The sequence below is a fragment of the Agelaius phoeniceus genome, chromosome Z (assembly GCF_051311805.1).
Source record: "Agelaius phoeniceus isolate bAgePho1 chromosome Z, bAgePho1.hap1, whole genome shotgun sequence".
Classification (NCBI taxonomy): domain Eukaryota; kingdom Metazoa; phylum Chordata; class Aves; order Passeriformes; family Icteridae; genus Agelaius; species Agelaius phoeniceus.
In genome coordinates this window covers 16,135,956-16,151,679 of record NC_135303.1, presented here as the reverse complement: position 1 = coordinate 16,151,679, position 15,724 = coordinate 16,135,956, and the positions used below count along the sequence as shown (strand labels likewise).

The 15,724-nt window shown below is 39.7% G+C and overlaps 1 protein-coding gene across 1 annotated transcript in view; it reads left to right on the top strand.

Moving 5' to 3' along the window:
• The window catches only part of CAMK4 (calcium/calmodulin dependent protein kinase IV), a 143,953-nt gene extending 129,124 nt beyond the window's left edge, over positions 1–14,829 (top strand). The window contains exons 8-11 of the mRNA XM_077171681.1: positions 905–980; positions 4,656–4,782; positions 6,768–6,920; positions 9,566–14,829. Coding sequence (XP_077027796.1) covers positions 905–980; positions 4,656–4,782; positions 6,768–6,920; positions 9,566–9,739 — 530 coding nt within the window. The 3' untranslated portion in view covers positions 9,740–14,829. The remainder of the gene's footprint in view (positions 1–904; positions 981–4,655; positions 4,783–6,767; positions 6,921–9,565) is intronic.
• Positions 14,830–15,724: the final 895 nt, after the last annotated feature.

Genomic DNA, 15,724 nt, shown 5'->3' with positions numbered 1-15,724 from the left:
AGGCGATCAGGTTGGTCAGGATGTGCCATTCCCAAACCCCTGCTGGCTGTGCCTGATCCCCTGCACTGTATTTGCCATGTGATTGCATCCAAAATGATCTTCTCCATCATCTTCCCTGGCACCACGGTCTGGCTCACAGGCCTGTACTTCCCTGCATCCATTTTCCTGCCCTTCTTGTGGATGGACATCACATTAGCCAACCTCCAAATCATCTGGGACCTTCCCAGGTAGATAGGATTGATGATCAGTGAGGCAGAGCAGCTTGGCAAGCTCCCTCTCCAGCTCCCTCAGCACCCTTGGATGAATCCCACCTGGTTCCATGGACTTGTGAATGTCTCAGTGGCTCAGCAGGTCACTGCCTCCCTCCTCCTGGACTGCACAGGGTCTGTTCTGCTCTCTGTCCCTGTCTGCCAGCTGGGACTGGTTCCCTGAGGATAATCAGGCCTTACTGTTGAGGTCTGAGGCAAAGAAGGCATCTGAGCCTTTTCCTCATCCTTGGTTCCAGTGTTTGCCTCTGCATCCAATCAAAGATGGAGATTTTCACTGGCCCCATTTTTGTTGTTGATGTATTTATAAAAACATTAAGTAAAATACTGAAGTTAAAGCACCACCTTATTGGTCACATTGCAGCTCCAGCACTGCTGTAGCTTTCTGTGGTTCCTTCCACAAACATAAAATACAATTTGAAACCAAAGTACACTTCTCATTTCATTCTGGCTCTGCTTGGACATGACTTCTCTTGTTTTGTATTCCATGAAGGGAATCATTTGTCTAATTAAGGGCTTAAATGGGCAGTCCTAATTTTTTATAAAAGACACAACTGTGCATGGACTTCGATTGATTTTGTAGCTATTATTTCTTCACTCAACTGTTGTGTTACTGACAAGTGTTTTGTCCTCTGCAGCACCAGAGATACTACGGGGATGTGCCTATGGCCCTGAGGTGGACATGTGGTCCCTGGGGATTATCACCTACATCCTGTAAGTGCAAATGTTGACAAAGAGAAGTTCACTTTTTAGCACCCACAGGATATCATTACAATATGAGCTGTGGTGTTGGAAAAGACAAGATCCTGAACTTATTATATTCCTAACCTTACTGAAGTAAGTTAAATCCTAGAGGAACATGGCAAAACAGTCAGTCTAAATATTTGATAACTATAACACTTCTTCCTGAACAGCAGCAAGACCTGTGCAGAATCATGCTACTAATGTGAATGAGTACAGAACAAAAGTTCCAAACACTTGTGTTTAAGTAGGCATTTGTGTCTAAGTCTTATTGTGGTTAGTCATGATTCAATTGGTAAGAATTACAATTACTTTATTGTATTGATTGAATCTTTGAAAGGAACATTATTGAGAAGGAAAATTGCATATGATGTATTGACTCCCTTCTTTATGGAAGAATAATTATGAGACTTAATTTAGACCCTTGGCAATGACAATATTTAGACGCCTTGTGTAGTAATATACAATATTTCTGGGATGCCTTTTGTGGGAAGAAAATTACATTTTATACATGTAACTTAAAGATATGGAGGATTTTATACATGTGGGCCATTATCCCTCCCCTACTACTTGCTATGTCCAGCAAGTACAGTGTGGAATAACATAGTTATTTTTATCTTTTGCAAAGAAAAAATTATATTCTCTAGTGTTTATAATAAAAGTCCATGTAAGAATATACATACATGCTGATGGTAATGCCAGAAAACATTCATCTTTTCTTCTGCACATAAACCTCAAAGGTTTATGTGCAGAAGAAAAGATTCAAAGGTCCCCTTTTTGGTACCTGTAAATAATAGGCTACAATATTCCTATTTCCCATCTTGTTATCTGCTCCTTTTAAATGCATGTATCTTTGTGTCATGGTCTGGTTTAAGATTCAGACTTTGTGTTGAAGATCACATCTCAGATATTGCCTGCCAGGTCCTCATTTCTTGTCACTTCTAAGATTTCCACTCATGACAGAGAGATACGAAACTTGCCAGCAAGGTGGTCCCTAAGACTGGAGAGGTGACTTTTGTTGTCCCTTTACAAAGCCACCTAGATTAAGTTATGGCCTTTCCTAGTTACTCAAGGCCTAATGAAGTTATTGCGCTCAAAACTAAGAGCCTTTCTTAAGCAGAACTTATTTTCAAGTGTAAGCAAGCTCCAACAAACTCCAAACAGTTCCTACCTAAATATCTGGCACTTTCTATATGCATCTTCTCAAAACCTTCCAGCTCTTCAGGGGATGCTCCCAAGCCACACTAATCCTCTACAAGTGTGTGAGTGTAAATGTAAGTGTGTGGGTTCCTGCCCTGGATGGACTACAGATACTCTTCCATGACTACAGATACTCTTCCATTTTTCCTCCTTCTAATCCCGTCCTACTCCCACCTCAAAATCCAATTTGATCTACAGGAACAAGATGCAAAAATCCGCCTGGCTGTCTCTTCCATTTAGCTTTAACAGTACTCCACATTTAAAACTCTTTTATTGTGTACAAAGCTTTGTGGATCAATATGTCTGATGGATTAGAAACTGAGACCAGAAAGATACATGTAAAATTACTAAGTCATTAATCCTGGAGCCCAGAGGACAATGTTTCATGTCTCCATCTCATAGCTCAGTAAAGGAAACCCACTTACACAGAGACAAAAAAATCCCCACCATTCCTGTATGTCCCCCTAAAATGAAGTGGATGTAAGAGTTAAAAACCATGTTACAGAGGATCTGCATAAAACTGTATCTTGCCATTAATCAAAGTGGACTTACATTTGATTAAAAAAAACCGACACATATTTTGACAGAACAATTTTTCCTGAGGCAAATTATATTAAGATCTATTGATGGTAACTACCATAATTTAAGGGAAGCCACATGTATAGTTCTAAAAGTCAAGAGGAGCAGTCCTTTTTCTATTCCTAAAGCAGGTAGAAATCCTTCTGCGTGTTTGAGATGCAGACAGTGGTCAAAAAATACAAACTCTTTGCCTATAGTTAAAATTGCATGGATTTAATTAAGGATGCTATTTCACTAACTTACTTAAAAGGACACAAGACCCAATCTGGTCTTTTTTAGTAGTTTTTTAAGCTGCTTACATTGACTTTTCCTTTATTTACTGGTACCTGAATTAAAGTGAATCAGAATAATAAAATGTTATTTCAAAATAAAATAAAATCAAGAGCAGCCACACTAGGTTTTGCACTGATTCAATTGATCTAATTTGAAACCACACCTCTAGATTTACTTATCTATTTTGGCATGTAGCAAAAAAAAAAAAAATACTCTCTGCTGAAGTGGATTTTTAAGTAGAAGTATATCTATTGAAATTGTTGGTAGGAAAGCAATAGGTGATAATAGTGAGTTACAGTGAAAACATAAAACTCACTTAGGAGGCTTCCAGCACAGTCACAGCAAGGCTTTAGCAGGTTCTTACTGTCATAGGTTAGCCAGATCCAAAAGGCAGTTTGGCCTGAGCCAGTGAGGGGAGCTGCTCAGGGGTATTCCATGGGACAGCAGGGACCTGCTGCCAACCCAGAAATGGTGATGGGAGAGACAGCAAACAGGAGCAGCAGAGGGGCTCTGCCTGCCCACCACCTACTGAAGCACAAGGTTTTGAGGCTAGATCCTTGTGTTTTAATGCACCTCTGCCAGACTTGGAAAAATAATGTGCCCAGAATGTACTTGCAATGAGGTGTTTCTCCTCTTCAGCAGTGGAATTTGATGCAGCTGTTCCACCCACGGTTATGCACCACTCCCAAAACCACATTTCTTCCTTGAATCTCAGCCTCCTTTTTCAGAACAGTAAGCACATTGTGTTTAAAAATACAAAAACAAGTTAAAATGTAAGGCTTTCCTAGATTTGTTGCTGTCTTGATCATTGTGATCTGTTGTTGTTTTCCTCTCATCATTTTACTGCTTGTTGCATTTTCTGGAAGCAGAGGAGGAGATAGCCTTTCTCTGTCAAGCTCATACTGGCTGAATAGGAAATTCACTTTAAAAAATCTGATTATGTGTGCAGGCGTGATTAAAGTGCAGTGAAGCGATAAAAAAAGGACATTATACAAATGGAAACCACATCTATGAGTCTGCTTTCCCTGAGGCCAGCGGTGTGGATCTCTGCTGGGATCTGTATTATTCAATATATTTATAAATGCAGTCATTAGTGAGATCACAAGACTTCTAGATTGTATGTAGGTTACCTAAGTAAAGATGAGGCCTAATCATGAAAACTTAACAAAGGTTTTTACATATTGTGGCTGATAGGATGGAAAAAAGTACAGGGATGAACATGTCTAAAAATCATTCCTAACTGGATATATAAAAGCTTTAACTTCATGTGTAAGATGGGTTTCCTCAGCTAATTCCTCTTCCGCTGGCAAGAGTTACAGGGATTCTGATAAATGCTCTATGATCCTATATTAATAGTTCCAACATATGAAAATAGAAAAATTACAGTTAGAAAAACCTTTCCCAGTGTTTAAGAATACTTATGACCACATTTCTCTCTGTTATGTAGAATTAGGAGTTCATGAGTGCATCCAGGAATGGTTTCCCAAAGTGATCTACAGGACACAAAGTAGGGAAAAATACTACCATGAACTTGGGTTTATAACAACCCAAGACTAATTAAACTTTGATTAATGAATTTCTTTTTTATCCTTTCAGACTTTGTGGCTTTGAACCATTTTATGATGAAAGGGGAGATCAGTATATGTTTAAGAGAATCCTGAGCTGTGAATATGACTTTGTGTCCCCCTGGTGGGATGACGTGTCTCTGAATGCCAAGGATTTAGTAAGTAAAGCAAAAATGAGACTGGAGTATTTAGTATTTCTGCCACTGAGAAAGAGGCCATTTTGGGGTGGGGGCAGAATAATTGGTTAATTAATTGTTCATAATTGTTTCCTCTTGTCTTTGCTACATTATGGTGCTGTTAATATCCCCTGTTAGTCCAGTGCTGTAATTTGCACTCAGAACATGGATATTCAGGTCCTTCTGTGAAGCAAGCCATAGATTGTTGGCAGCTGTCACAGTGTTCGTGTATGCCTGCCTTTCCTTCCAGCTCTGAAGTCTTTCACCATTCATCTTTTCCGGGCAAACACCTTCAGGGAATGTAGAAACAAGCCCTTCTTTTTGTGCAGTTTTCAAGCCTGCATTTTGGGGAAGAATATAAAAGGGAATGAAACTTTCCTCCCACTGCTTTTTCTGACATATTTTTTCTGTCCGTTATAGTTTTTTTTTTTGGTAGGTGAGGAAAGACTGACTACTTTTAAATATGCTCCATTAGCAAAATGCAAGGGCTGGCATGCTCTCTGCACTCTATTCTTTTATTACTGGATAAAGTAATTTGGATCCAGGAGACACTGATCTGCAAAGATAGGTATGCTTGAGTCTGACTTTTGTCAATAATAACTTGCATAATTCAGTTATTTCATAAGCACTGAAAACCCAAGTGCTCTGTTCCATATACACTTATACAAACTCTGTCACAAAATACTACATCATTGGTGTTAGTGAAGTAGTTCAGGATATTTCAAATGGAAGGACTGAAGAAGTTCAAAGTACTTTTTTGGTGTTTTATGAGATGTGAAGTTTTTCTAAGGCCAAAAAAATATCATTTAATGCCAGATAAACAGCAGTCTGCAGGTAAAGCTTTTGAACATTGCATAGGAAATTGTAGATAACAATGATGACCATGACTCTCAAAACCCATGCTGTGGGCAGCTCAGTGTTCAGTTGAAGGGATTTCTTTAACTCAAAGAGTTCCTTGGAGACACAACCAATATTCACCACAATGCCTGTTCTCCTGCATGCACTTCAGGGCAGCAACTTTAAAGGTATTTGTAGGGAGATTTCAGGGAACCCAAAGCAAGTTTTCCCTCACCCTTGGAGTGGAGACCTGTGCCATCACTTGCACTGCTCCAAGAGGATCTGCAGTCAGGAGAGCTGGGTAAGTGTGGCTCTGCAGAGTGCCATCTGTGTACTTTGTTACTCCATCCTCACCTTTCTTCTTTTTTTAAAACTCCACTTGTCCGGAGATACAATAAAACTCATGGAATGTCAGTTGACTGGACACACTTTGTATCCAGCAGGACCATCTCCTGTCCTAAGGGTATGTTTGCAGTGCCTTTTCCCAAAAATATCCTAGTGTCATGTTTGTAGAAGTCCAGGTTTTCTGGCTGTGGTGATAGAAGGAATGGTGTAAACAGCATTAGTTCCAGAGTGGGTTAAGACAGAAACACTTGTACAATGCTTTTTTTAATATGTACAAGAGGTCTTTCAGTGACTGAAAGAAAAATTTCCTTTGTGATGTATATGACAGGGACTGCGTGGTACAAGCCTGCAGGAGCTGCATGTGCATAATTTAAACCTTCTAATCCAGTGTAAGGCTTGTCCAAATCCTGAAGTAGAGAGAGAGACTGCTTAGAGACTTTGAGAACCACTTAGGGTTTTTGTGATAAGTCAGACATGAAAGAGCCTATGATAGATACAGGTCAGCTGCATTGGTACATACCCTTAATATGTTGGTAACCAGTTGGTACTTTCTCTTCTTTCTTCCCCCTTAGTGGCTGTCTTAATCAGATGTTATTTATGGAGGACCAAGAAATGCCAGAAGCAAAATACTTGCAAAGACACAAATGAAAACTCTTGTTGGTTTCTTAGAATGTCTCACCTAAGATGCTCTCCAAACCAAGGCCAGAGGCCCCAAATGCAACACTAGGTAAATTTGAATGAAGAATAAGGTTGACAGTCTTTTGTATTTCTTGCTTGTGATGCAGGTTAAAAAGTTGATTGTTTTAGACCCCAAGAAACGCCTCACCACTCTACAGGCTTTGCAGCACCCGTGGGTCACAGGGAAGGCAATAAACTTTGCACACATGGACAACGCACAAAAGAAACTTCAAGAATTCAATGCCCGGCGTAAACTTAAGGCAAGTCTCTGCTCATAGTCTCTGTTCTGGCTATGAAAGCATGCAATTAAATTATTAGCCTTGCAGAAACCTTGCACATTTTTGAGGACAATATTCCATGGTGTTATGGAAGCTTTTCATTTAAGATGTCTGATGAAGATTGAAGAAGTTTGAAGTTGATTCAGTCAATGACCAAAGCCAAAACAAATAAAAAATTGGTGAAGTTGATTGAAAACTCTATCTACACAGATAGAACCACTGAGGATGTACACACCTTTCACAAAGTCCTTACTTTCCATCTTTTCTTCCCTTCTTCCTTTCTTGCTTTTGTCCATCCATCTGTCCTGTATTGCTGGCGCATCCTTAGAATACTGACCAGAAAGAACAGCATACTGAGTAATTTTTTAATAATAATCCATCAATCTAGAAGAAAGTTAGTCTATTAAAGAATATTTTGACCCCTAACCCACCTGTACCTGTCAATACAAAGCAGGAGGTTTAAGCCATCCTTCTGTATGAACTTGAGTCAGCATTTCAGATGTGTAGGTCCATAAATATCCCCAGGATGCTCCTTTACCATCCAGTCCACATATCTGCCATGGGAAGAAGCAGGGAAATGTCTTTAGGTGCAAATAGCAGGCAATTGAGCACCTGACTGACATAGTATCAGGAAACTTTCTTTTCTCCTAATACGTTATTTAGTTTTTAAAGATTTTCATCTGATCAGGAGATAATTCCAGGGATACCTCAGCACAGGAATTGTTAGTAACAGCTACAGTGAAGCTGCCCTTGTAGCCCTGGGGAATTAGAGTAGAAGCAACTTAACTGAGAGCTTTAGTAAATTCCATAGAAAAATCCATTCACAAAAAAACTGAGCCTTAACTTTGGCTTTGCTATTTCTTTTTAGTAGAGAACTGTAGCAGAGAATTTCTACAGGGCAAAGAAATTTGTTTTGTCATTTACAAAGTTCTCAGAGATTATAGATATAATTCACATTGACATTTTGATTTTGTTTTTCTTTATATTTTTTACACCAGAGATATTTTTGAAGCTCATTTTATTTAGACCCCTACACTAAATCAATTTATTCTTTTGTGATTACAAACTATCACTTTTTATAAGTTTACTTCTTCATAGCTTCTCTGTTGAAGATTAAATTACCAAATCTCCAATTATTAAGAGGATTGATTGAAGTTAGAAGTTCTTGTAGAGTTAATAATTTTCCACAATATATCTGTAAAAGAAACAATAAACTTTTTGACAGCTAACTCCTGGTCAAAAAAATAAAAAGCAGACATCAAAGTAGTGAGTACATGCTTTGGCTCTTGTTTTGTTATTAAGAATAATATGCAATTATTTTCTCTTTCCCAACATAAAAGTCCATCAGCAGACTTTCTTTATGTAAAGACAAATTTTAAAGAGTAACTCTAAAGGTCTCAGTCAGGACTTGGTTTCTCATAGGCTGTGTTGAATTTGTTTCATAAACATCCAACACTGCTTGCGACACTAAATTACATTGAAAGCGCCTTTAGACATCATAGTATCACTAAGTGGCTTGTTCTGTTTGTGATCAGTTTTCCAATGTGCTCTCACCACCAATGTGGATGTCTGTGATTTTTCCTTTAAGAGGTCTACTCTCTCAAAATTCTTGCCCATTTCTTTGGTTTATGCCTTATAGTATTTCTTCATAATCTGTTGTAGCTGATTCTTTTCTATTGACAATGTTTATGTTATCTGCTTTTCATTAAAATATTTTTTTCCTTTTTATTTCTTTGTGGGACTTTTTTGTTTGTTTCTTTCTTGTGTGTGTTTTCCGTGTGTCTGTGTGTGTGTGTGTGTGTGTGTGTGTGTGTGTGTGTGTGTGTGTGATTACCTCTCCAAAGAATCCACAAAACTTGCTATATTCTTCATCTCTTCCTGCAGACCCGCTTTGATCTAAGCAAAAGCTGCCAAGTCAAAAATAGCTTGAGCTGTCGCACACAGAAATTAGCATTTATTTTCCTCACCTCTGTATGTCTGGTTTTCTTCAGGCAATAAAACTGTTCAAGGCAAGGGCTAATATACCTGTCTTCTTATGTGTCTTCATTTTGTGATATTACATGTGATATGAAATCCTCCTCCCAGTGTGTATTTTCATATGCCTATACTTAGGAAGGTGCCCATCTGCTCTGCAACATTGTGCTTGGAATATACAACAGTGCAATAGCGAAAAATATTGTGTTCCTTTGTGAAATTTTCATGGAATAATCAGTGGTAGTACTGGTGTTTTTTATTATTATGACAGAAGATGATGACTTTCTTTTTTGCCATCAGGCTTCAGGGCAGGACACCTGAAGTAATTTCTAAAACAAAACCAAAACCAAAACCAAAACCAAAACCAAACAAAACAAAACAAACAAAAAAAAAAAAAACCCAAAAGAAACAAAAAACCAGCAGGTATAGCTGAAAAAAAAGTTCATGTCACCCAACCTGTAACCTTGTGAAAGCAGCAATTTTAAACCTCAACCCAGTATGCCAGGTGGCCTTCTAAATCCACCCGGGCCCAGGCAGGTATCCAAAGCTGACATTCCCAGGAAGACTGAATGTAGTTGCTGCTGTCGGGGCAGTGCCGCGTGCCCACGGGCCGCATTCCCTAAGGAATGTTTGCTTGGTCCCCTCTCTCCCAGGCTGCAGTGAAAGCTGTGGTGGCCTCCACACGCCTCGGCAGCGCCAGCAGCCACAGCGCCCATGAGGGCCACAAGGCCGGCCCCAGCCCGGCGCCCGGCCACAACAGCCAGCCCGCGGACACGGAAAATCCCTCGCAGGAGGCGACAGCGGCGGCTCCCGGAGAAATGCCTTAGATCGATGGCGCTCGCTCGTGTCAGCGGAGATGTCATTTCATACACCAGCTACCTTGTCATCCAGCAAGAGAGATTAGCAAGCTTGGCCTCTCTGGTTCTGCTTTGGGGTGTCACAGGCCCCACCTGATGATCCTACCTTCAGTGCATGTGACTGCTTATGAAAATAGTAAACTGTTCCATTAGGCATGTCATGGAAACAGTGTAATTTGCAGTAATATCGGCAGGTGAAAACATGGGGATTATTAACTACCTACCATAATGTGTATACTTCATCTATCTAGTGTTCCTAGGTGGCATTTGAAACAAAATGCTATTTTGTTTGGTTTTATGGAAGTAGGTGTCTTATCTATGTTGTGAGTTCCTTTGAACTGTTTCCTTCCAGGTTCATAGTCCTTCAGCAGAAAAATGGAAGGAAATACCAAACCAATGCTTTTAAAACTGATGTATGAAATAATGTTTTTTATCTGTAAAATTGAAAAAGTATTTGGGGATTTACATGCAAAAAAAAGAAAAAAAATACCACAAAAAAACATTCCACTACTTCTGAGAAGAAATTGAAATGGTAGTTCCACTGGGCATGAAAATGTACATTGTTCAAGCTTGCATTGAGAATGCCTTATTCTGACTTTTCTTGTTTATATACAGTATTTTAATAACAACCAAAATTACTCTGTTATTTCATTCCACAGTAAAGTGTTAGCAAAACAAAACCACACACGAAACAAGGATTAAAATACATGCAAATTTCTGGCATACCATTTTATTTCTTCATTAAAATTCTAATCTGCAGATAGAAGACATTTTATAAACCCTAAGGGAATAATCTGCATTTAAATAAGCTGTAAATGCTTGAAGGAAGCTATTTCACAATTACTGATTTTGCTTTGGGGAAACACTCTTATGCAAGGTCTGGGAGCAAGTAGTATAATCTAGTTGGTTCCTGAGTAATTTAACCTCATGAGTGAGCAGTTTCCACTTGTAATTAGTCCACATTTTCCTAACAAAGGATGCGTCCTGTAAAGTGATCCACCAGCACGATCATGCATCCACCCAGAGCTGTCTTGAGTTAGCAGCTGTGTGCATCAATCAGCTTGCAAAAGTAGGGTCAGGCTCTTCAGCTATCTTGATGTTCTTGTTGAATGTGATTGTTAGGAACTGAAAAACTAATGTGCATCAGTGTGTATGACCACTTACACTTGTTTGTTATCTATTTGACAGCATGTGACTATTGTACTGATATATTACAAAAATGGCAAAAAGAACCTGACATACAAAAATGTCATTTGTGCTTGTTAAACTTTTTAATACTGATAGTTACCTAACATCCTAATACAATCATCATTCCTCTTTAGCTTTAATTGTTTTTATGTTGTTGTTAGGCCTTGCACAACTTGCCTTGAAAAATATAGCAGCTACTGAAAAAAACAAGACTTTAATAAAGCATTCTATAACTACATTTCCTGATGAAATTAAAGGGTAATACAATGTTATTCGTATGGTAGATTTAATAAATAAAATGTGCCCTAAATTAATATATAAAGGAGGATTAAAGATCCTGTCTTTACTGGGTGAAAATGCATGCTAATGGATCTATTATACTTGAGATTTTTTATCCATTTCTCAGAACTCTCTGAATTTGAACAAAAAGTTTTACTAACTAGGAAGGGTTGAAATGTAAAGTATACAGCATCCATTCAGTTTTCAAAGGACACACTTTGAGGTCAGCAGAAACATCTGGCGGGGCATAACAGCTGTATGCAAGCCAACATGACACTTTTACAGATTTTTCCCTTGGAAACAAGTACAGCAAAATTAATAACTTTGGAGAAGATCATAGATACATCCACCTGTCTCACTTTTTACTGTCTGTCATACCTCCTTTCAGGTCACTGAAGGAAAGAGGCAGTTCTCAGCTACTTTACTCCACTCTCCTATACTGTAGTGAAGTCATCCAAGTTCAGTCAGTAGGGAAATTTGATGGGAGAGGCTGGATTTCTGTACTATTTCTCCTTCATTTGGGATAATTGCTTCAAACCTGCAGAAGTGGAGTTGGCTGAGCAGCAACTGCACATCTGTGAGAGCTTGAGTAAAAATTCCTTCGTTTGAGGCACAGTTTGTTGAGCTGAAAAGTGGTCCCAGCTGATTCCCAATGGTGGTTTTTGATAAATTATACCACAGAATATCATAACTATGAGCTGATGATATCTAAGAGGAGACCTCTCTGTGACAGTATGATCTTCAGAGACAACTCAGTTTTGTGTTAGGCTCTGGGGCTTCAGTTGTTTTTGTTTTTATCATACTCAATATTAAGCAATCAGGATGTCCGTGCTGAGGCTGTGATTACTAGTACATGACTTGGCAAAGCACAGTGCCTAGCTGATATATTTGATGTATGACAGCAGTTGGGTGTATGCATGCACTGGAAGACGCAGGTGTTACCTGCATTGGCTTTGTCTGAAAAATCACATCCTGGTGGAATCTGCTGTAGTGCAGACTGGGATGTGCAACATCAGTGTCTTACTGTGGCTGAAAAATGTGAACACACTTGAAAACTACTGGGGAAAGAGCAGATGTTTCCAAATCCATGGTTATAAGCTAATTAGAAAGTTACTTGTGCTCTTTTCTGTTGAAATACTGAGCTTTAATTCTTTAGAATATTTAACATATTAACAAAGTTCTTTAAGTACAAAAGGGGAAACTTTCCAATATTTTTGAAGTATTTGAACTTAGTAAACTTTTCCTGTAAAAGCAGACTTCAGCACTAGTCAATTGTAGGGTAATATTTTAGAGCTGAAATGATGAAAAGATTGCTGTTAAATGGCTAAGGAAGTTCTGCCTTTGCACCACAGCAGGGATTTTCCCAGTTTCAGAAAGATTCCCTCCAAAGTAGAACAGATTTCCTGTAATTCCAAACACTTTTGCTTGTAATTTTGTGGATGACACAATAGATTGCACTGTGTGAGCCTGGTGCTGGTTTGTTGGCTGAAGTTTGTACTCTAAAGTGTGCAAACATGCTGTAAAGAGGCAGACACACCATAATCAAACTTCTGAATGCAGAATACCATCCAGGCAAAAGTTTTTGATACAGCAGGTTCTTCAGAAGAAGGGTACTATTTGTCCACACAAATGAGCAAGCTGTTGGGCGCACAGAGTATGATAAAAACTGCCCAGCAGTCCCTTTGCCTTGGTGAATACAGCAAAATGCTCTGAAATGCTGTGTGGTAGCAAAGCAGAATCAAAGCATCAACCAAAAAGTTATTTGAAGTGGCTCAGACCAGCAGGGTGGCCCAGGCTGCAGGAGGCTGTGGCTCACTGTCACTAGGCCTCCACACTTTCCAAATGAATCACCTTCTCCTACAACTCACACTGCAAGTGGAACACAGACACAGCTGGCAGCCATAGGACAAGTGAGGACAACACCACATTTTCTGCAGCAGGGAAAGGGAAAATGATACTGGGAGCTGTTAGTGTCCAACTCAGCAGAAGGAAAGCAATAGCTGACAAGCAGCAAATGCAGCAGGACTCTGGAAAATAAGCCCTTGTCTTTAAATAAATGTCCCTCAGCTCTTGCACATGTGCTGGGTCATCTCTGGGGTTTTGAGAGCAGTATTATAAAGTGTGGAGTGGAGGACTCCCTGCAGATCCTTGCACATTGTCCTGCACATTGCCTGCTTGCAGAATGGCAGACACAAGTGTCAGCACAGTGCCTTGACCCGAGGCTTGTGCAGAGGCTTTTCCTCCTGGAGAAGAACTAATTTTTGTGTGGCTGAGCCAACATTGTTGCTGCTGAAGTTATGTGTGCACAACTTATGGAGGCATGGCATTCATGTAACAAAAAATATCAGAGGCTGACCAAGAAAGATGTACAGTTAGACCTAGAGACCAGTGCTAGGGATACACACGAGTCCTGAAGATAACTGAGGTAATATAAGAGACAGGCAGAACATCCTTAAAGTTACTTTATAAAACAATAACAACTCAAAGAATATCCTTTCTTTCCTATCAGAGTTAATCCAGTTGGAACATAAACAGAGTTCATTCTTCTTTTGTATAAAGAATTTTATATTAAATTCCCTGATAAGCCCCTGCACAATACCATGTTTTCTTGACAAAAAAAAAAACATCAGCTGCATTGCAGAATAACAAGAAAATAAGGAAGGAAAAGGGGAAAAATATGAGGGAAATATTTGCCTAGTGTAGACACAGAGCTCTAAAACAAGGGTTGCAGAGTGTTACAAAGATGATGACAGGACAGGAGTAACTGTTTTATGGGGAAAGGCTGAGGGAGCTTGGCCCTCAGGGATGTCTGAGAGGGGATCTCATTAATACATGGGAATACCTGAAAGAAGGGTGCCAAGAGAATGGACCAGGCTCTGCTCCATGGTGCTGAGCAATAGGACAAGAGGAAATAGGCAGAAACTGATGTCCAGGATGTTCCCCCTGAACATGAGAAAGAGCTTCTTTACTCTGTGCAAGTGTCCACACCTGGGGACAGATTTCCCAGAGAGGCAATATCTCCCTCACTAGAGATATTCCAGAACCTGGACACAATCCTATGCAATGTGCTTTAGGTAGCCTGGCTTGAGCAGAGAGTTGGGGCCAGATGACCGTGCCAATGGTCACTTCTAGCCTTACCCATTCTGTGATTTTGTGATTTCATGATCTTAGTTCCAGAAGACATATAAATTCTTACCGGCAAGGCTGCAGATTCTTTACATCTGGGAGGTAAAATTTCTGGCCAGAGTAATTCAGAAGATTGCTGAAGGAGCATTGAAGAGCATTCCTTGGAGTGTGAATCCTCTAACTAATATAAGGATAGAGTGATATACATGCACATAACTAAAAATTCAATAAATACGTACATCCTCTTCTACCCCTCCCAAGTGGAAAAGAGAACATGAATGCAGTTATTATTGGAAGGCATTCAAATATTTTGGGAATAGGCATAGTACAGAAGGAGGACTATAATGGAATACTTGAAGTGGCCCAATTCTGAATTTAGCAGTAGAATTATAGATTGAAATCTGAATATGTACATGAACACATAAATATATAAATTTATCAAATAAAAAGCAGAGACTGCTGAGCAATCTGAGAACCAAGTCTGTGCAGCAGTGGCAGTTTGAAGCCATCATTTGTCCCTTGCCAGCATTACTCAGCTGGACCTGAAACTATAATGATTATCAGTCTGGTGTACATAGATCTTTGCTGATGAAGTTCAGTAATGCAAATCAAGGTATGGAAGATAACAAATACAGCAGTACGGAGTTTTGCCCTGCTCTGGCTCCTTCCAAGACACGGCTGGGAAAAAGATCATTTCAAAGCCTTCCATTGGTGTGCTCAGTACAGGGGTGGAAGAGGAGTGACAACACAAGAACAGCATTTTGTGAGGAGTTGGAGCTGCCCCAAACTGCACAGAAGCCCTGCCCAGTGATGCTCCATCCACAGCATGTGTGAGAACAGTTGGGCCCTTTATTTGTTTATCAGGAAGATGTTTACTGGCCAAGGTATATTAAACAGCAAGTGTTTGCCCCTATGAAGTAGCACAGAGTTCTTCCTATAGGAAGATATATAAAGAGCAAAACTTAAAAGAAAGGGATTTTTTTTTCTGTTTGAAACTCTGGCTTCAGAGTTTGTGTTAACATGTGTTAACATTAATGGCTAAAGGGCTTATCGTTATTCTTCCTCTTTGTGCTTCATCTCTTTTTTCCTGGCCCGGGGGCACCCAGGAGCAGCTGTCAGCTGCCAGTCAGTGGGTAAAGAGCCATCTGACACCTGGCAGGTTTCAGCTTTTCAGCCCTTCCAAATCTGCTGTTGCCCTTGGTTCCATCAGAGGGTTTCACTCCTGCTCTTGTGCTCCCAGAAGAGTCTGGGTTTCACCAGTCAGTACATATATTTCTCTGTGAGCCATCCCTGGTGTGATTTGTCACTACCAGTTGGTACCCAGGCAGAGGTATTTCTACTTTCCCTCTCCAGTTCCCAGAC